General features: G+C 56.7%; 6 protein-coding genes across 6 annotated transcripts; 1 reads left to right on the forward strand and 5 right to left on the reverse strand.

The window, feature by feature from the left end:
* Window positions 1-119: 119 nt before the first annotated feature.
* Window positions 120-1,796, reverse strand: BBK36DRAFT_1165652 (hypothetical protein; the record flags this gene model as incomplete). Its single annotated transcript, XM_024894805.1, has 2 exons — window positions 120-220; window positions 305-1,796. 2 exons carry the CDS (start codon window positions 1,794-1,796, stop codon window positions 120-122), a joined length of 1,593 nt encoding a protein of 530 aa, XP_024752698.1.
* Window positions 1,797-3,123: 1,327 nt separating this feature from the next.
* BBK36DRAFT_1164248 (hypothetical protein) lies at window positions 3,124-11,288 on the reverse strand (the record flags this gene model as incomplete). The annotated part of the gene is made up of 2 exons (XM_024894627.1): window positions 3,124-8,474; window positions 10,901-11,288. 2 exons carry the CDS (start codon window positions 11,286-11,288, stop codon window positions 3,124-3,126), a joined length of 5,739 nt encoding a protein of 1,912 aa, XP_024752699.1.
* Window positions 11,289-12,455: 1,167 nt separating this feature from the next.
* On the reverse strand, window positions 12,456-13,752 carry BBK36DRAFT_1155957 (hypothetical protein; the record flags this gene model as incomplete). Its single annotated transcript, XM_024893882.1, has 2 exons — window positions 12,456-13,418; window positions 13,585-13,752. 2 exons carry the CDS (start codon window positions 13,750-13,752, stop codon window positions 12,456-12,458), a joined length of 1,131 nt encoding a protein of 376 aa, XP_024752700.1.
* A 1,297-nt stretch (window positions 13,753-15,049) lies between these two features.
* BBK36DRAFT_1186944 (basic leucine zipper transcription factor domain-containing protein) lies at window positions 15,050-16,912 on the reverse strand (the record flags this gene model as incomplete). Its single annotated transcript, XM_024896514.1, has 1 exon — window positions 15,050-16,912. One exon carries the CDS (start codon window positions 16,910-16,912, stop codon window positions 15,050-15,052), a length of 1,863 nt encoding a protein of 620 aa, XP_024752701.1.
* Window positions 16,913-18,422: 1,510 nt separating this feature from the next.
* On the forward strand, window positions 18,423-19,307 carry BBK36DRAFT_1110021 (hypothetical protein; the record flags this gene model as incomplete). Its single annotated transcript, XM_024889534.1, has 1 exon — window positions 18,423-19,307. The coding sequence occupies one exon, from the start codon at window positions 18,423-18,425 to the stop codon at window positions 19,305-19,307; it is 885 nt and encodes a 294-aa protein (XP_024752702.1).
* A 119-nt stretch (window positions 19,308-19,426) lies between these two features.
* BBK36DRAFT_47042 (ribosomal protein L1) lies at window positions 19,427-20,387 on the reverse strand (the record flags this gene model as incomplete). Its single annotated transcript, XM_024898115.1, has 2 exons — window positions 19,427-20,090; window positions 20,152-20,387. 2 exons carry the CDS (start codon window positions 20,385-20,387, stop codon window positions 19,427-19,429), a joined length of 900 nt encoding a protein of 299 aa, XP_024752703.1.
* Between the last annotated feature and the right edge of the window lie 232 nt (window positions 20,388-20,619).

Genomic DNA, 20,619 nt, shown 5'->3' on the forward strand with positions numbered 1-20,619 from the left:
GATAAATTGCTTCTGTTATCAGACCTAAGTAAGCCGTCTCAAGGCTAAAATAACGAGTTCTTACAAAGTCCAGTCTCGAATCTGTAGATTCCCTTCACAAGCTTGGCATTATTCATACATCATTCGTCATTGTCCTCGTCATCATCATCGTCCTCATTATCATCCTCGCCTTCCTCATCGCGCTCATCTATATCCAGCTCCATCTCCTCCTGTGATGGCACTACTAAATAATGTTAGCAAAACAGGTTAAAAGAGGGAAAAAGCCCGCTTGCCACCCTGGCAGCTCGGACTTTGAACTGCGTACCTTTACTCCGAAACGTGTACAACCGAGGTATCATCTCGTGGGAAACAAAATGCCTCCAGTCTGAGCCCGTATATTCCAATTCAAATGCCCCTCGCACAAGCCCCTTGTCCACATCTTCGTCGCGCGTGCTCGCTTCAGGCTTGAACTTGATTTCCTGCGTGATCGGCGCGTTGCGGGTGGGATGCAGTCTCTGATGGACCTTGCCCAGCTTGATATGCCGTAGATTCAGGTTTGGAAGGTTGAGCAGCTCCCGCAGGAGGCGAGCGTACAAAATAGTCCCATTCTCCGCTAGCAAATCGTCGTCTGCCTTGTTTTCAGACACGACATCAATCCTCCATAGGTCGAGGCTCTCGAGCGTGTCGGCAAACCTGGCAATCAGACGCACGAGATTCTCGACGGTAAAGGTCGTCATCCCCAGGCTGAGGATCTTTAATCGCGCGAGCTTTGCGGCGGGGGGAACAGTACTGTCATTGCCAGGCAGTGCTGGATCCTGCGGCAATTGACCAGTTGATTCTCCGCCAGCCAACGATGACGCCGAGGCCTTTGTCTGAGGCTTCGTTGCGAGCCAGTCGAACAGGTGACGCTGAGTGCTGCTCTCGCCCCTGGTGTCAAAGTCACGCCTTCCGTTGATTCGGAGCTCCTCCAAGTCCTCGCAACCCCTCAGGAACCTGGCCAGATGGGTATGGTGATATGCTTGTGAAGGACGTGCCAGGTGGATGGGGGTCCGGGCCTTGTCAAGGGAGAGGTGCAGCCTTTTGAGTCGTCCGAGAACAGGCGCGACGGCGGCTTCAGAATCCGGGTGGATATGGAACGCAGAGTCATGTAGCAGGTGGTCATGTCTCTCCATCACTTCAATGGCTGTTGGCCTGGCTTGCGCCATGGCCAGCCCGTGGACGACGGCCTTGAACAGGCGGTCTACATAGTCCGGGTACCCTAGCTGAGGCATAGGGTGCATCTTGGTTTCTTTGTACAGGGTTGGGCTGCCGTAGCTCCGCCACTGGCAAAAGGGGCCATCCCGAGATCTTCTGGAGGAGTTGAAATCACGGATAACGCAAGTCTCCAGCTTGGGGAGGTGGGCAAAAGCCTCAGCCAAGTACTTGGGGACCAGGCCAAGCGTCCAAAGAGTCTCCTGCTCAGTCAAGCGCAACAGGTGCATGCGCATGGCCTCGATAGTCTCCTGTAAATCCGTATCCGCGAAACCCCTCGCTGGGGCAAGCTGATCAAGCCCCAAGTGAACGTGGCGCAAGCATCCCGCCAGGCGGCTCTTGGAGATGTCTATGAGCGCTCTGAGGCTAAACTCGGAGACCATGAACTGTTTCCGCGTGAAGAACTCGGAGGTGAATTTGAAGAAGACGGCCTGTTCGATGGCCTTGCTTGCCAGGCGCAGGTTGCAGTACTCGGTCGTGGTGAGATGCCACGTTATTCTGTCGAGGATCTCTGGAGGGACCTTGAGGAGACCACAGGTCTGGGTGTTTCCGCTAGGCAAAGACATGAGGCTGGCTTCTGTTTATGTGGAAGGTCTGCTGAAGAGAGATATCTTGAGCGGTTGATGAAAGGAGTGAAGCTGTTGCCGTGAGTGGCCGTAAGATAGAGAGAGCAGTGAGACTGATAAGACGAGGTGAATGGCGAGGCAGACGTGAAGGATCTTGAGTAGAGGGAGGTTGAAAAAGACTGAGGAACAATGAGAAGAAAGAAAAGGCAAGGAAAGACGCTCAAGTGAATCAATGCAATTGTTTGTTTATATAATGATATCAAGCCCAAGGCACTCGAGGCATTCGGGCATCTCCCACAGCGGCCCCTGCCAGCTGAATTGGATCCTTGGCGCCTGCTGCCTGCCGCTCAGCTCGACTCTCCACTGAATCACTGCCGTTGATTGGCCAATTGCGCGACGGGAGCCTGTTGCACATGCACCTATCCGGGCATTTATCAAAGCGAATATCCCAGCTTGGCAGGTCTCAGGATCTTATGAGTTGACCTTGGTGCAACTATGAAGCCATACAGACAATCCAGCATCAAGAACTCGCGCCAATGCCCAGCTCGATTCACCTCATTTTCAATGCATTTTCTCTTCTCCTATTCTAAAAGAGCCAGTGCAAATGCTACATAAGTGCCGTCCAACATGATTTTTTGTAACTCAAGGTATATCCTCCGCCACAACGCACCTCGTGTGTTCAAACCCAAAGTCCTCCTCAAAAGCTTGGAACCAAAGCACCAGGAAAACAAGAAAGCAAAAGCTCAAGGATCGTGGGTGTCCGTCTATCTAATGAACTGAAAGGCAGGCGTTGCACATGATTTAAAATGAGATAAAGATAAAGTGAACCAAATCCCGTTTTTCGCCCGTTACTGATGGTATCATAAAATCAGAGGAGCCAGCCAGCTAGCCCGCTGTTCCCTCATGTTCTATACCGACCGAAAAGGAAGCAAGATGAAAGAGGGTATAAGAAAAGGATTCATCTTTTTTTTGTTCGGTTGGTTCATGGTCCAGATGCAAATCATCCTCTGAATGAAGAGAAGAAGAAAAGGCTTGAGATCGTTATAGATGCCATCATACCATGTCGTGAACTCATACTCGCGTTGCCCGGTTCCATTTGATTGTGTCATGACGCGTCAAGATCAGATTGATAAGAGACGACAAAGGGAATGTGGTAAAAGGATGCCCCGTTGAAGGATGCATCTGTGTCGCCTATGCATGAGCGCAACCGCCGAGAATGGAGATATAAAAAAGAGAAAAGGAGAAAATCATCGGGTGGACGATGGCCAAGCATGGTTCTTTCGCGCCCGGCTTGGCCACCGGATACGAATACCGTGCGGATTCCCAATCAACCAAGTCCCATAAACTCGTTTTGTCGCAGGAAGCTCGAAGCAAGCTCGTCGCCGCCCTGCTCTGCCGCTTCCATCCAGTGGACAGCGACGCACATCAAACCTGGATCAGTTCTAACATCACCTTCGTTGCCACCGGAGAGCTGCCCATCACCAGAGCCGCCATTGCCGGCGCCCGGCCCTCTCGAAGAGACACCTACACTGCCGAGACCGCCTGTGCCGGAGCCGCCGAGGCCGCCCCTGGTGCGGCCATACTTCTCCATGACTGTTTGCTTAAACACCTCCCTCGGCTTGGACAAGGGAAGCGTTGTTCTTTCAACGTATTCGGGGTTAGATAGGTAGAACAAGGCCAGCTCACGCTGCGCCGTGGGATAGCCTTCTTTAGCCGTAATTGTCCACATCTTGCCAACATCGTTTAGTCCATATGTAGTGGATGGGGGCGGGGGGGTACCGGTCGTTGACTGAGGCGTGTCGAGGGGAGTGGCGTTGTCCGTAGAGGACTGGCGGGCATGCGAATGGGCCGCAATCACCTCGTCTGCCATCTCCACCATGGTTCGACACACCTCCGATTTCAGCTTCAGGGCCGCGAGCCCAGTGTTCCAGAACGCCTTGCCCTTCTCCGGCCTGTCCAGGACAGAGGCGGGGACAAAGGCAGCGATGAACTGCAGGTCACGGAAGAGCGACTTTGGTCGAATCGATGCGTCTCGGAAGAGAGTGTACAGCTCCTTTGTGATGAGGTCCGAGTTGGAGGCACCACCAGACACAATGGACCGCGTCTCCGAGTTGGAGCCGCGGGATGTGAAGGAAAACCCAGTCGTCGGAAGGCCAGACTGAAGAGCTTGCAGTCGGCGCTCCTTGACGTTGTCAATCATGCCCTCCAGCGGAGTAGGACGACTGGTGGAGCTGTGGTCTTCCACGATGCTCGAGCCTGCATCGGATCTGTTCCATCGCCCCCTCTTGGGGCCGCTCGACATCATGGAGGCGATGATGAGCTGCTCCAGCTCGTTGAGAGCATTCAGCTTGGCATACGGGTTGGGATGGACACAAAACATGTTGAGAAGACGCTGGTAAGCCTTCTTGAAAGGAAACTCGTTGGACGTGTCTTTGGGCGGCGCTGGCGGCGGATCGATAGTCGCAGGCATGGGAGACTCTGGAGAAGCCACGGGGCTGTTCTCAGAGGGCTCCGACATTCTGTCCGCAGTGTTGTCACCTGCGTTCCTGAGGTTTCCAAAGCTCCTCTTCTTCTCGAGCCCTCTCGGCCTAGCCAACCCCGGCTTTTGCATCGACTTCTTGTCAGATTTCCGGCGAGCAGCTCGCCTCTCGAGGGCGTCCTTCCTGTCGATGCATTGTTGCCCGAGCTTTTGGAACCAGCCATCAGTCTCCGATCCCCGTGCCAACACTTGATTGCCCAAGTCAGAGAGCAACAAGCTGGTTAGAGTCTGCTTAAGCTCGTTCAAGAATCGCGTCTTTTCATCGTCGTTGCGATGCTGCTGGATGGTGTCATTGGACGACGCCGCCGTGCTTGGCCGACCAGTGGAGACACTCGTGATGGAGGGAATCGTGTGATGCTGAGGGGCCGAAAAGGTAGTCGACACGTTGGTAAGACTGGTGGTAGGCGAGTATCGCGAGGGGGCCGAGCTGGTAGACATGGCAGGTTGGAATGGCGACCAGAACGTGCCTGACGAATCGACAGGCGACGCCTTGTCAAAGTATTCTGGCCCATCGGGGATGTCGGCCAGCATGCCACCAGGCCTCGAATGGCTGTGCCTCGACGAGTCCAGAGAGTGGTGGCTGGTGTTGTTGCTCGTCATGGATCTCAGATCGCGCGAGGCAAACGAGCTGGATCTCCCAGATGACGACGACGTATGGCGCCTGTCCTGCTCGCTGATGATGCTAGTCGAGTCGTCGCCGCCCCAGGAGTGATCACGGTCTCGTGCCTTGCTACGGTCATGGACCAGCTTGTCTCGCTTGTAGAGCTCGCTCGACCACAGCACTGGCGCCTCGCGAAGGGTTTCTCCCACGAGCTTGGAGATGCATCGGTCCACCTCGCAGCAGAAGCGGTGGATCCTCTCCTCTCCCTGGCAGAAGTTTTCAATCCCATACTGGTGCAGCCACATGGAGGTCATTTCTGCCTGATCATCGCTAAGCTTGTTCGGCCCGCCTTGCTCCTCCGAAGCGGCCAAGAGGTCCATAATCTGCGACTCGGTGCGGTAGAGGTAGGAGGAACTAGGACCGCGGTTGTTGTGAGCCCTTGAGCGCTGAAACGAGCTCCAACGACGCGGCATACCCATGGTCTTGAGAGCCTGACAGATGTCACGGCTGTGCGCATATTCCTTGGAATTGCGGACGTCGGTCACATACCACATCTTGTCGCGGATGGCATTGACGCGCTTCATCATGGTGTCGATCAGGCCTTCGTGGCGCTCCTGGCTCTGCTTCAGCCAGACAAGCCAGGCATCGTACTCTTCGATGGCAGATGCAGAGCGGCGGATGGCATCGCGGGGTCCCCTAGCCAAGATGTTGATCAAAGCGGCGAATCCGTCCTGCCGGAGAGAGCTCGAGGCCAGCGCCGTCAGCTGGTTCAGCGTCTTCCAGTACATGTGGGCAGAGACGAAGTCGGCCTGGGCCTTTGACTGGGACGAAGCCGCCTTCAGCATTGTGATCAAGACAGGCTCGGACTCCTCGGGCTCCTTCGGCGTCAGGTCGGTGGTGGAGATTGTGCCGTCGACGCCCATTTGCTTCCGGTAAGGGTTTCGGCTGGAAACCGTCTTCTCCGGCTGGATGATTCTGTTCCTCGACGTGTACTTTCTCAGACCCGAAGCGCGATTGCTGAGCTGGGCTCGTCCGCGCTCGGGCTCCAGGCTGCGAGGGATCTCATAGTCTTCCACCAGCTTGAGGACGGAGTTGCGCAGCTGATGATAGTCCTTGTCCAGCTCAGGGCGTTGCGGCGTCTCGTCCTCGTCGGTGTCTGTGCTGGACGAGTTTTCCTCATCCTCGAGCTCATCGTCCGGATCGTACGTCATCTGCGTCGAGAGGCTCTTTCCGTCTGGGGAAATGAAGAGGACAACCCATCTCTCGGCGCATGGGTGGCTGGATCCACGGACGACGTCCGCGCCCAGGTTTTGCTGCATCTCATGGATGGCCAGCCTGAGACGATAGCCATCATCCTCGTACTTGCTCAAGCGCCGCTGCTCCTCCGGGTCTTCGGCAGGAGGAGAGTAGCGCGGGGTCGCCGTGTTGAGGTCGTAGATGAAGTCGCGAGACGTGGTGGCGTCGCTCAAGATAGACGAGGCACTGGTGCTGATGATGGAGGCCGTGTCGAAGCTGTTCTTGTGGTGGTTGGACATGGAGATGGGCTGGGAAATGGCCGACAGCCCGGAGATGGAGGCTGGGCCGGAACGCGCCGAGTGGGGCCGCTTCTCCGGGAAGAGAGCGTTTACCAGCGTTGCCAGGTCGGCAGGGCTGATGACCAGGTAGGGGCGGACCTCGACCGTCTCCCGCAGGGAGGTGATGGACCTCGCCGGCAGGAGCTTGGCGGCCGGAATCTTGGACCGGGTCCCCTGGAACCTGGCGAGGATGTTCTCCACGTGCCCCTTGATCTTGGGTGGGATGTTCACGGGGACGCAGGTGGCCGAGGGCTTTCCGCTCCACATGCTTGAAACGTATTCATGGGCCTTCATGGCAACCTTCTTCAGAATCTTCTCCCTGGCGTAGGGAGTGATGTGATACTCAGCCAGCATGCCATAGTATTCGGGGTGGATGATGACGCCGAGCAGGAAGACAAAGAAGAGGCATCTCCAGACAAGCCACTTGGAGGTGTTTTCCACAAACTTGTTCTCGAGCTTGCTCAGGATGGCGTTTCCGAGCTCCAAAAGGCCCTCCGGGATACCAGTAGCATCCTCGTCGTCCACCAGCTCGAACAGGCCGTTGACGGCGCGGTCGTAGAAATCCTTGGCGGCAAGCTCGTCCGACTGGTTCCAATCCGAAAGGTTGAACCGGGTGCCGTGCTGATCCTCTGCGCGATCAAGCAGGAAAGCACCGTCTTCGAGGATCTTCATCAGATACCACTCCATGCTGGACTTGCCGGACCAGTCGCGCATAGCTGTCCAGATGTTTAGCACGCAGATCAAAAAGTGCTCGCCGGCAGACTTTGGTTCGGCTATCAGCTTGGCCAGGACCGTCGCCCAGATGTCGGTTCGTCGCTGGTCCTCGGAGCTATCGGGGCCAGCCGAGTTGGCAAAGCAGGCATGGATCAGAATCGACAGCGGATCATGTCTCTGGAAGGAGAGGAGCCTCTCGATATCGGTGTTGGAGGTGCTACGGCCCGAGGCACTTGCATGCGGCCGGTTGGGGTTCCGCGTGGGGAATGGGAGAACCGACTCAACCGGTTCCAAACCCTTGTGGAAATTCAAAAAGACATTCAGCTCGGAGCTCGAGAGGGCACATATGCGAGTGGCCAGGTAGTCCGGATTGGTTCGGATCTGGCTCAGGAACTCAATGAATGTCTCGCGGGCGGAGGCCGAGATGTCATGCAGAAACGGGGTGATGGACTTGAGCGAATCAGCAACGCCAACTGTTGAGTTAGTGGGAGTGTCCAGGCTATCAGACGAGCCCAGGGCAGCAGAAGACAGAGATTCCAGCTCGGGCTCCAAAAGGGCATATCGCCTGAGCTCATCGCAGCTCTTACGGACGTCGTGAATGGCATTGTACAGAGCGGCAAAGCTGTCCTTGTCGTCCTTTCGGAAGTTCTCCACGAGGTAGCGATGCGCCATCTCGCCGCAGCGCGTCAGGCGGGCGCTCAAGGCGGTAGAGATGAGGCTTCGCTGCAGGCGGATGCGAGTGTTGGCGCGCTTGCGCTCCTGGTACTTGGAGAGGCGCACAACGTGGGCAAGCTCCTCGAGAGTGGTGTTGTCACTGTCCCGCACCAGGTGGGTATTCGTGTACATGGACGCATCTTGCAGCAGGGGCTTCTTGGTGAACTTTGAGCCCGGCAGCGTCTCGTTGGAGGAGCTCGTGGGAGTCAGGGGGCGGTAGCTGGGGCCGTGCCTGGCGCTGCTCGAGTTGGGCAGGTTGGGCTGGGCCACAATGGCTTTTCGCGAGGCCATGGGAGACTGATGACGGGGATGACGTCCGCGGCGAGGGACATCATCACTCAGGCGCAGAGCCAGGGTCTGGGGGATGTCGGAGGAGCGCGTGGGCGTCGGGCTGGGCGTTCGGGAGCCGTACCGCTTGGGCCGCTGAGCATCCACGCTGTTGCCGTGGCCGCTGCTGTTGTTGTTGGCGCCGCCGTTGTTCTTGTCCGGTGACGGCGTGGAGGATCTCGATTCGTGCGTAACCGTGGGTGACACGGCTGGACCAGTGGTATAAACCATCAGTACTCGGGTGCAATGTCAAACTTCCGGGAGGAGGTCTGGGCCTGGGAGGACGGCGGCAACGTACGTGGGGAGGAGTCAACACAGTCTGGCGATGAGAGAGAGCGTTGCATGGGGACCATTCTTGTTCCCTGGACAAGGCGAGCGGGTATAGGAGGCTCCAAGGGCCGTTTGACTGTGGCTCGAAGGGCTGACTACCGAGGCGGGTAGCTGTGCGGCCGCAGCTGCTTCAGCGCTGTTTCTTTCTTTTTCGTTTCCGAAGACGATGAAGCAAGCAGGCGAGAGTATGAGACGGTGGAGATGGCGGTATGGAGAGACAGCCTCTAAGCTGGCGAGTGGGAGAGCCCGGCGGCGATAGGTGGGAGATTGTTGCAGAGGAGAAGAACAAAGCTCGAGGGTGGTGGGCTGGTTAATAGGCAGTAAAAGAGCTCGGCGGCAGAATTTTGGAGGGGCTCGAAGTGCGGAGGTTTCGCCTCGACTTGAAGGTATCCAATACTTGCCGGCGGGAGGCAGAGCAGACACCGCTGGACGATGACGAGAGACGACTCTGGCGCACAGCCAGCGCCTGTTGCGATCCGATGCAGGCCACGGGAGGCACGGCTGAGACGAGCTAATAATAATACTGCTATTATTACCAGGACGAAGCTCAGAGCGGATGCAGGAGAGAAGGCTGGCGGCGAGCAGAAGAGAGTGCAGACAGACAGAGGTGAAGCTGTAAGGCACAATTGGAGCAGCAGAGTGATGGATCAAATGCGCTGGAGCCGGCGTGGGGTAGCAAAAAAACAGCAGCACAGGCCTGGAGCTTTTAGCGCTGCTCCCGGGCTAGGGCCCCACCGATGGCACGGCACTGGGGGCTGCTGGGGTCGAGGTTGTAGTAGTAGGAGGTAGGAATTGGAGCTGCTGGATCGCGAGGGTTCGGCGGCTCGCGGTGGAGTCTCTGATGTGGTGTCTGGTGTCGATGCCGTCTGTTTGTGTGCGGATGAGATGGATGAGACGGGTGTTCCAGGCGCTGCTGTGCTGTGCTGGTGACAGCTGTCTGTCTGGCTGTCTGCCCCCGGCAGCAGGTCTGGTCTGGTACTTGCAAGCGCGTGCTGGCACTCGTGTCTCCAGAGGTCGCCTGGCTGAGCTGGTGTCTACAAGTCGGGCTGGGCCGGGCTGGGCGTGGCCATCTTCAGGTTTGCTCGGTGCAAGTGACGGTGTGAGGGCAGGCGGTAAGGCAGGGCGAATAGGGCTGACGACGAGACGGCGATGGGCGATGGTATGGCCAACGTGTCGCAGCGCAACGTCGGTGAGGGCCTCTGCTGATGACGATGCCGTTGGCGCTGTGTTTGCACCAAGTGACGTTCCTCGTACTCGGACAGAGGCGACGGACAGCAATGATGTCGGAAAGTACCGCAAAGTATCGGGGGTCGATTCAAACAAGACAGATATCAGACTTGTCGTGGTCTATCTAGCGCAGTGGCAACGATATGATACGATCGCTTCTTCTCTGCTGGCGCGGGCGAGGATTGGCTTCGATGGCTGGCGCTACACAAGGGAAGGGCATTCACAGCAGACACGGCAGTGTACGAGTAGGTAGGCAGCGCGAGAGATACTTTTTCGCTCCTAGCAGAGAGGAGGGAGGAGTGGCGGTGGCTTCGAGATGCGATACGAATTACACAAACAGCGTGGAGGCATGATATACTTACTCTCTCACACCGGCGGGCTTACATTAGGTAGGTAGTTGTATGGCGCATGGCATCAACATCATACTACCTTGCCTCCCCGTACATGACTGCCTGAAGCGCTATGGGGCAATACATGCGGCGAGGTCGCACACACGCGCTCGTATGACTGTCATGACAGGTAGAGGCAGAGGCAAGTGGCCAAGCAGGACAGGATACATGTATCCAGAGCACTCGCGGTGCTACAACAATAAACAGCTCCTCTCCTCCCTTCTCTCGTCAACAGCAGGAAAGGCCTCGAGTTGGGCCACACGCTCACGCTCGTCCTCACCCTCACGCTTCCCGCGCTGCACAGACACACGCATGCGTACATGCGTACATACATGGCATGCAGCCGTACGGGAAGCGTGGGAGCCAGACTGTGCGCGCAAGTGACTCGGCGAAGCACACGAAGAAGCGAGCAGAGAGGGAACGAGGCCAGGGAGCCGACGAGGGTGCCCGCCTGGTGCGTCCCGGTGCGTCCTGGTGCGTCTGAGCCCGCGCGGTTGTCTGGTCGCCTCCCCGTCGCCAGTGGTCGGAGGCTCGATGAGTTGGCAGTGCATTGCATTGGCATCTGCTCAACCCCATCCGGACGCAATCGCATCCACCGGCCAATCCATGTCCACCACGAAACGGCCCCAGCCCTCGCCCAATCTGCGTCGTCCACGCCATGCGGCAGCAGAAGATGGATGCCAGCTCACGCACAAGGGCCCAATCAGGCGCCGCGCCCGACACCACCATGCGTCCCAAAGGCTCCCCTTTGCCTCCCAGCAAAGCACCGGCACCAGCAGTAGCACCAAAAGCATGTCCCGTCGTCTGGCCCTTGTCTGTCTGTAGGCTTGCCGCTCTGTCCAACCGCCTCTCTGCAATCGCCATCGGACGCGTTTCCCTTTTGCCTTGTCCTCTTGCTTTCCGCTTCCGCTTCCGCTTCCACTTCTGCTTCGACTTCTGCTGCTGCTTCTCCTTCTTCCTCTTCTCCGTCGTCGTCGTCGTCGTCTTGCTTCTTCCGTCCTGCTTCATAAGCACGTCCCGGCGGGTCAGCCAATGGCCAGATGCCGTCAGTCTGCAAGCAGTTCGTTCGCTGGGCATCTCTTCCGTCATGCGCCGCGTCGCCTGACATGCAACCGCCGTGAGTGTGTCGTGAATAATACCTTACCCTGCCTTGCCTCTGCCTGCCTCTGCCGTGCCCTATGGAGGCCCGTCCCCGTCAGCGAGGCGAAGCATTTCGAGCTTGAATGGTGGGACGTTCCGGCGGGCCTCGCCTAACCTTCTGATAGAGGGCATTTCTGCAGCCAGATGCTCCACAGCTTCTGCATCTTTGCTTCAACCTTTGGCTGCGAATGTGCTTCGTGATATCGTAATCGAATGTCATCTGTCATTATTGATTTGCTGCTTCCGTGCTGCGAAACTCTAATCGAGCACGAGATGAAATATCTTCAAGGCAGCTTCGTACGGTTAGTTCCCAGCAGGAACCTATCAGGTAAGGCATGTAGATGGTACATACACGTTGCTTGTGCATGACCCCCGGGGGAGTCCATGTCCTCCGTACTCCGTACATGTAGGTAGGTAGTACCTTGCCGGCTCTGTCTGCTTCCGATTCTTCAGCAGCTCGCGCATCACATGATTCATCACCTGCACCTCAGGCAGCTCTTCTGCATCTTCCCGGGATCCTTTGCTTGCAGCATCTCCTCCATCAGAACCGAACAAATCCACCTCTTCCCTGACCTCCTTTCCGATCCCTCGCGGCCGGCGCTCCTCCAATGACGGTCGCTCGATCGCTCAACTGTCCAGCTGCTCAAGCGGTGTAACTAGCGGCTGCCAAAGGCTTCCGAGGCTCTGGTCAGAGCGATGGGGGCGTTTTTGACAACTCACCGCAGGCGAATCTATACCAGTCTCGGCGACTTCCATCCCCATTCCAGGAGGCTTCACGGACTTGACGAACTGGATCGGGACGTGGCTTGGCCTATTCAACGCTGCTAGCGTACGACGGAGGACGGGAAGAAGAATGGCTTTTGCTTCCTCGCGGAACGCCACAAAGCCGCTGATGCTACCTTGCGCCATTGCCGCGTGCTGGAACTGACGAGACGGCCAAGCTGCCATGATGCCCGTTTGCTTCTCTGCGGCTTAGTATTGCAGGTACATTTTCGTACGACGGGGTACTTTGCGCTGCTGCTGCTGCTGCTGCTGCTGCTGCTGCTATCACTACTACCTACTTCGGATTCCTGTACATACAACCATCGCCAACCGAGCGGTCCCTCAGCCGGTCGTTCGATGTCCATTCTGCCCGGCTTGCATGAACGGCGCCTTCTCGAGAGCTCTGGCCTGAATATCCCATATTTCCCTTCCGAGCCTTACGAGCTGTGGCCCAAACTGCTCCACCAGCATCTGTTCGTCCATGTGATCCTCCGCTACCTTGTTCTTGCGTTCTTCATCAGAACCAAAAGTCATGACCCGCCACATCTGCTTCCAGGACTCTACGGCTTCCCGTGCGAGCGGCGAGTTGCTTTGGATGTTGGTGGCGACCATATAGAAGGAAGACCTCTTGGCATGTGCTCTCGTGGGCTTGAAGAGCTGGATGGTAGAGAACCTGCTAAACGTGTAGATTAGGCCCACGGTGTCGGCGGCATCCAGCTTGTGTAATAGGACCACCATGGTGCCGCCCAGCGAGACGTGTTCGAGCCCAATGGCGAGCTGTGTAGCTGCCAGACGCCGCGCCTCCCAGTGCTCCCGGTAGGCAGCCCGAACATGGGTTCTCAAGACCTGCCCGTCGCAGAAGACGAGATGGAAGCGCTGCCCGTCTTGGATGTGCGGCACCAGCTCGAAGCTCTCAGCCTCCGGGTTGTCTTGAGGAATGTCCGTGAAGCCCATATCTGCCGCAAACATGGTGACGTCCGCGTATTGGAACGTCACGGCTGGGCCCAGCGGCATGATGATCTCATGTCCTCCGTGGGTGGGTGGCAGACTAAAGCCCGTTGCTTCGGCTCCACGATTCATGCCCATGGCCGTTTCGAGGAACCCGCCCGGCGCCGCGCAAAAGTCTAGAATCCGCGCCCTGCCGGGCCATTTTACGTGAACCCGGAGCGCGCCAGTGGCTCGGTTTATTTCGCTGGCAATGCCTTTCATCATGTTATAGAAGAAGCGAACCGTTTTCTCATCTGCGTGGTCCGCTTGCTGTCTCTGTTTCGCGAAGAAGGTGTCTCCGGCTTTGTTCTCCCAACCCTAACGCGGACATGGACAGTGAGCAAGGTTATCATTAGGTATAATACTTCATATTCCGTGTATATTACAGGCAGTGCACCTCCTGTGATACCTCCCCTGTCCGGCAACCGAGCCGCTGGTTGTTGGGAGCAGCACTCTGGTGCAAGTAAGCAGAACATAGACGTACCTTTTGCCTGAGGGCGTCGAGCACCCGGTACTCTGGGGCATTCTGGAGCAGATACGCCTTCAGGACGCGGCCTGACTGTCCGCTCGCATCTGGGCATAATCTCGTGGCCCTTGCCAGCGAGCTAGGCACGCTCGGTGTGTCTGTGGAGGGTTCGGGTTCTGATGACATTGTCGTGGGCTTTCATCGACATGCAGCAAGCAGGTCTCCATACAGGAAAGATCCGTCAGAAAGCATGAGCATGGGGTTTCACACTTGCAGCGTGGGCCCTCGGGGGTGAGCACTTATGAAGACGAAAGAAGGAAGAGCAAGAAAAAGCAGGGAAATGCGACATGTTTAGGCATTGGGCGGCCTACCTTTTCCCCTTGGGCGGCCTACCATTGGGAACAGCTATCGACAGGCGTATTCACTCGGCCCCGGTGCGTTCTGTCCAGATCGATATGCAGAAGTCAGCCTAACGAGTGAATCTTCTAGGGGTACGTACGACCAACCAGATGCGTAGGTAGTATATCTGATTGGGCAAACAAAGCAGGACAAGCAAACAAGGCAGAAGCAGACAAAAAACACCAATGGCTTACCACGCAGGATGCCGGCGACAAACGCACTGGTGGGTTGCTTTGCTCGCTTCTCCTCATTCACTGCTTTGTCGCTGGTGAATCAGCACTCGGCGTCATCCCATCTCGGGCCTGTAACTCGTGTGAAGCAAATATGCATGGCTTCCCAATATACAGCCAATCCCAATGTTTTGTACATACTGACCAGGCTCTCACGCTAACGATCGTTTCTTTCGTGTCAGGCGAGGCTGGGCTATGAACGGCAGAGAGAGAGAAGAAGTGAGACGAGGTGGTACTAAGACAGAAAGACCTGGTTTCTACCTGAGGTCAGCCATGCATTTTACTCCACGTCAGCTCCTCTGCTGTATTCCCACCATGGGGAGAAGTTTGCGTGAACTTTAGTATAAGCAGAGAGGATGTGTGAAGTTATAGATGTCACTGTAGGCGGGTTGGATTGCGTGTGTTTTCGGTGAAGAGGTGGAAGAAGAGAGGGGGTGGTGATGCTTAGTCTCTTTATTCATTCTTTTCACAGATGGCCTTGGGCAACTCATAATGGGCTGAAGACTCATTTTTCCGCGTGCTTACGGTATTTACAAGTGAATGCTTGCGCGTGTTGAACTTGTTATTTGTCTGCTTATATTGAATCTTTGGCATAGATGCAGGGTGATGCTCTTGCTGGAATCGTGAGTGACACAGGCTACCCTGAACACTCTTGTTCGACTGAGTACTCTACGAGCAAGGGAGGATGACACATGGTTTGATGAAAATCAGGTCTCCTTTCAAAATGTTTCCTACGACACATGATGCTACATGCATAACACAAAGACGAAGCTGTAACCTTGCCAAGGAGGAGGTGATATATTACACTGAGCAATTGACTCCTCTAGCAAAACTCGAATCAGAATAAGCCATTTTTAGCACTCCCTCCCAAAGCGGACATCAAACTCCTTCAGCACGCTCATGATGCTCGCCGCCTCCACCTCAATCGGTATCCTGCCCGCCTGCGCTGCTCGCGGGTCGCTCGTCGGATGGGCCTTGAGCTTCGGCAGCCAGGACCCAATCTCGTCGGCCGCCTGCTCAAAGTTGCTGTGACTGGACAGCGTCTGGTACGCGTCGGCGCAGCTCAAGCCGAGGCTGGGCAGGCTGGGCAGCGTAATCTTCTCCTGGCTGGGCTTCGACTTGCAACAGCCGCCGCCGGGGCCCTTGCCGCCGCAGCAACCCCCGCCTGCGCTGGCGCCGCCCTGCTCGCGGTTGAAGCTGGCCACCATGAGTCTGCAGAAGAGGCCCGACTTGGGGTCTGCCTGGCACTGGGCGCATGTGCCCGGCCCATTGGGGCCGCAGCTCCCACGGGCGGCCGTGCTGTCTGCCTGCGGCTGCGGTTGGGAGCGCGCTGGCTTGCGGCGCGGAAGCTTGACTGCTCCGTCAGCCGTCATCTCCATGGCCATGGGCGGCAATGGCGTGACGACGTCAGACTCCAGGGGAGGGGGTGTCCTGGTTTGTCTCGTCACTGGAGGTGAGGAGTCCGCCGGTGTCATGGCGGGAGTGGCCATGGCGGCGTCGGCACATACGCAATACGTTCCGTCCTTGCAGAACCCGCAACTATCTCTGAATGGGAGGGAGTCTGCTGATGGGAGCTGCGAGATGATGGAGCTCGGCTGAGGTAGCGACGGCTGCTGCGTCGTCCGCGAGAATAGGGAGGTGAAGTCTGTTTCGGTGCTGGCTGCTGCCATTGGCCGCTGGCGCTTTTCTTGAGATGCTCCTCCCGATGGCGACAAAGGGCGCTTCAACTCGGGGCCTTGGCCCGTCACCTTGACGCTGTCGTCCAGGCACTGGCAGGCTGTTCCGAATCCACACTTGCCGCATCCACTGACTACGGATGCGAGGACTTCCTCGGCGCAGGCACAGCGTCCATCTGGCGAGCAGCTACCGCAGGTAAGATGTGGTTCGGATATGTCGTGAGGAGACTGCATGTCTACCATCTCAGGCGGCGTGACGATCTGGGAGATGGAGAAGTGCCGCGTCGTGTTCTGCTGCTGAGCCATTCGACTGTCCGACAGACTGTGCCTTTGCTGGGGGTGGTGCTGGTGTTGCTGCTGCTGCCGACCGTAGGGCGGCGGAAGCGAGCCCAGGCTCTCTGACCGGAGGTTGGCCTGCTCATATCTGCGGCTGAGCGTCTCTGCCTGCATCTCGGCACGGATGCGTTCCTGGCGCTCCCGCTCCAGCATGCTCTCCAGCAGCAGGCATCTGGACCTAAACGACTGCACGTCCAGCTCCAGGTTGCGGATTTGGTCCGTTAGCTCCTTCTCCCGCGTGTCTTGTGCTTTCTTGTGCTCATCCAGCATCTCCTCAAGCTCGCCAACCCGCGCCGCCCGCCTCTCGCGGAACGCCCTCTGGGCTGCTCGGTTCTGCGCCTTGCGCTTTGTTGGCGGAGTGTCAGTGGCCGGCTTCCTCCCCGGCTTGGGCCGCGGCGGAATCACCCATTCCTTGGATGTCATGGACATCTTTGGCTGCGGCTGCTCCGTGGGCGGGCTCGGGCTGATGACGGCCGTCATGGACATTTTGTTGACGGGCGGCAGTGAGATGCGCACAAATGGGGCCTGTGGCGCGGCCGCCGATTTTGGCTGGGAGGGAAGAGGCGCTCGTTTGGGAGCGGCGGGAGGAGCCTCGGATGGTGAATGTTCGGTTTTGACGGCGCGGTGTGATTTGCTGCTGCCGGCCGATGAGGCTTCTGGGGATCTGGAGAGATGAGGAGGTGACGTTGGCGAAAGGCTCGCCATGGTGGTGCGAGTTCCAGGTGGGTTCGGACGTGGGACGATCGATGATTCGCTGTCGGCGGCAGCTCGGAAGCCCGAGAAGGGAAAACTGGGGCGCCTTATGCACCGCAAGTTCACTCACTGCCTTTTAGTCGCTGTTTGCCGTCTGTCGCTGAGCTTCCCCTGGTGCGAGGAAGCAGTTGCAGTGGGATAAAATTTCCCGAAATGCAGAGCGGAAGTAATAAGGCAAAATTCCCGGTATGTGGTGACCGAGGCCGGTGAACTTGTGCAGCCTGCAAGCGGCGGAATGTGGAATGCTCTCGAGGACTCGTTGGCTTTACACCGAGCAGACCAGCTAGTGAAGGTCAGAGCAGCAGATAGGGATTCGAGGCTCTGCCTTCTGCAGGGCTGCTTTGTACTCGTATAGATGGAAATGATGAGATTGCAAGATGCAGGAAAATGAGATGGAAGCGGGGGCAGAGGGGGTTGCAAAGTCTCTTTTCGTGACCCGAGCGTACCCGGACTGCTTCTTATAACGAGCCCATGGTCCGATTCCAGGAGACTGCGGGTGGGCTTGATCGATTGATAAGATTTGATTGATAAAAATTTGACGCGCCATCCAAACTCGGCGCTCCCCACTTGTTCCAGGCTGGCCAATCATGTGGATCCAGCCTGCGACGGTTCCACCACGAGTCATCGCTTTCTCCATCTTGGCAGCTCTTGGAGGGAGAAAGCGTGGGATTCTTGCGGTATTTGTGCTACTTGTGATCCAAGTCTGGTCTCAATGTGAATTCAGGGTTCGTGACTATCGATAGCCATGGTTGCGCCTACCTCACATTAGTCTGGTTTGCTACAGTGCCGGTGCTGCACATGAAGTGCTTGAAAAGTACAAGATACAGCAGGGTAACAACATCTTGTCCGCCCTCGTTATACTAGAAGAGTAAGGCGACGAGAAGACTCACGCTCGCTTAGGTATGTATCTTCGTATTCGGGTCACAGCCAGCATCAAAAGAAATCCTGCTGCACGTCGCTCGACAGATCTGCATCCACTCTCTTGCCCTGATGGAGCGATTGGTGAAGATCAATGGCTATCCGTTTCCTGTCGCTTGCCGAGCTCTTAGGCGGAGCAGCTCGACCTCCGAGCAAGGCAGCATCATAAATACTGGACCCGACCGACATCGCTGGTTGCAGAAGATCTAGGGCATGAACTTCAATGTTGATATTGAGCACGTTCGAGTTGCTTTGACTAAGAATTGTAATAACGCCGTTGCTTAATGGAGGGTTCATCGTAGGCCAATTACCTTGGATGAGCTGTGAGCTCAGTATGCATATAGTGGGGCTATTCAAAAATGCGATATCTGGGACCCTGTCGTCAACGAGCTCCATCCGCAACATGTCCAACTCCATCTCAGATTAGGTAGCCCACGATTGCTGAGGACGGTAGCGCAGCTGTCGACACGCCTCGGTCAAGTACTTGTTGCGTCTCTCTGAATTAAAACCGCGTTACCTACCAATTCCCATCACAACCCTTTCCATGGCTGCTCTTCCCCTCTCTCTGCCGCTGCGCTCTAGCCGACAGGGCGGATCAGCCTTCAACCTCCCCTCCGACTCTTCAGACACCGAGGACGACGCTCCCCTACCATTTCCAGCAGCCCTTCCACGATCCGACTTCTTAGCACCCGAGTTTCAGCCGGCCGAATATCTCTCAGCCCTCCCCCATCGTCACCAGACCCTAGAGGATCTGCGGTCAGACCTGCGCGAGCGAACGGCGACCATCAGCAACGAGCTGCTGGAGCTCGTCAACTCAAATTACACAGCCTTCCTATCATTGGGGTCGGAGCTGCGGGGAGGCGACGAAAAGGTAGAAGATGTCAAGGTTTCCCTTCTTGGGTTCCGTAGAGCCGTCCAAGAAGTAAAGGAAAAGGTTGCCGACCGCAGAAGAGACGCAGAATCGCTTACGAATGAGTTGCGAGACGTGCGTTCGGAGATTGAGCAGGGACGGACGATGCTGGAACTCTCGGAACGGCTATCTACTCTAGAGGAGACGCTGGCGTTGGACAGCCTACCAAAGAAGGAAGCTGCCGAGTGGGAGGACGACAGCGAGGACGATGAAGACATTGAAGCAGAGGCTGTAGAAGGCTTGATAGGGAGCCCCCCCTCAAAACTGCTGGCTTCGGCTCGCGAGTGTAGTCAGGTTGGGGCCTTGATCAGCAAGCTGGATGAAAGCCATGCATTCGTTGCCAAGCTGACAGCGCGACTGACCAAATGCCGGAATACACTTTTACTTGACTTGAACAACGCCCTCAAGGAAGCGCGAGCTGCGGGAACGGCTGGTCAAGGCCGAGTTTTGGGCTATCTCGGCGTCTACCGAGTTCTCGATGCACAGAGCGACGCCGTCAAGGCTCTTCGAGGAAGATGATCGCTAAATACGTAACGAGACAAACCGAATAATGATACCCATAACAAAAACTTGATATCGAGCGTTCTATTTTATGCAATGTTTTGGATATTGTACACTTTATACATGTCGTTATTGACTTACATGACACCTGACAATGCCTCGACCGTGACTCCGCTCTCTGGATCATTCAGCCTGCCGTTCAGACTCAACGCCGGACCATTGGTCGTGCTCAGAATGACCTCGTGCACTTCCTTGGAAACCTCTTCGGAAATCTCAGCGCATTCCGACTTGACCTTCTTCAACAGCGCCTGAATGTTGGCCTTGAGCTGGTCAGGCGTGTGGCCAAGCTGTCCAATGGCCATTCGGATGACACCCTGCCTCTCTCGATAGTCCGCAGCGCCTGCCGAGTCGCGAATGGACTTGACTACATCGCTTACAATCGTCTTCATCCTCTTGCTCGGCATGAGGCCCTTGGGTCCCAAGATCTTTCCCAGGCCAGCCTTGTTTAGCGCCTTCTCGCTGTTCTCGTGGCAGATCAGACGATCAAAATCAATCTTTTCCTGGCGGATAGCCTCGAACAGGGTCTCCTCTCCGACAGCCACGGCGCCCGCGGCGGTGGCAGCAGTCGCGATGTCGCTGCCCTCGGGACATATCACGGCGATTTGCCAGTCGCTCTGTACGGGATGCGGCAGCCGGATGCTGTTCTTTATGACGGGGCCGTTTCGCGCAGTCTTGAGATTGATGTGGATTTCGTACTTGATCGAGGCGGGAGGCTGGCCGACTTCCACGGCCCGTAGCACTCTATGTAATCGGTTAGCAACTCTAGCATTGGTTTCCTTGTCGCAGCTTTGGCAGATCATACCGCATAGCATCGCAGAGCGTGAACTGTGGAAATCCCCTCTTCTCCAAGTTTGGTCGCTTGAAGTCTTTTGGAACAGCCTTCTTCTTCGTCTTCTTTGTCCGCACCACGGAGGCTTGTCGAGACTGTATCAGCGCCGGCGCCAGGAATCGGGGTATCAGCGGCGCCGCCGGCCGTATTGAAGGTTGTGAGAGTGTCAGCCTGGCCACGGAGGCCAGACACCGGTCAATTGGTGCCATCTTCGCTGCCGGCTGTCGACCTCGGAATAGCCCAAAGATGTGATATCGGGTTTGCGCCAGAACCTCGACTCGACGCTCGCCAATATTCTGCTGCCTCGTGCCTCGGAAATTAGGCTAAAAAATCAGCAGCGGCTTATCGATAACGAAATATATGGCACGACTGGCCCCTCGTCGTGCTTAGACCAAAGCCCCTCCATTCCCCCCCACCAAAGCGCCCAAAAATCATTGTCCG

This window comes from Trichoderma citrinoviride (assembly GCF_003025115.1).
Source record: "Trichoderma citrinoviride strain TUCIM 6016 unplaced genomic scaffold BBK36scaffold_2, whole genome shotgun sequence".
Lineage (NCBI taxonomy): Eukaryota > Fungi > Ascomycota > Sordariomycetes > Hypocreales > Hypocreaceae > Trichoderma > Trichoderma citrinoviride.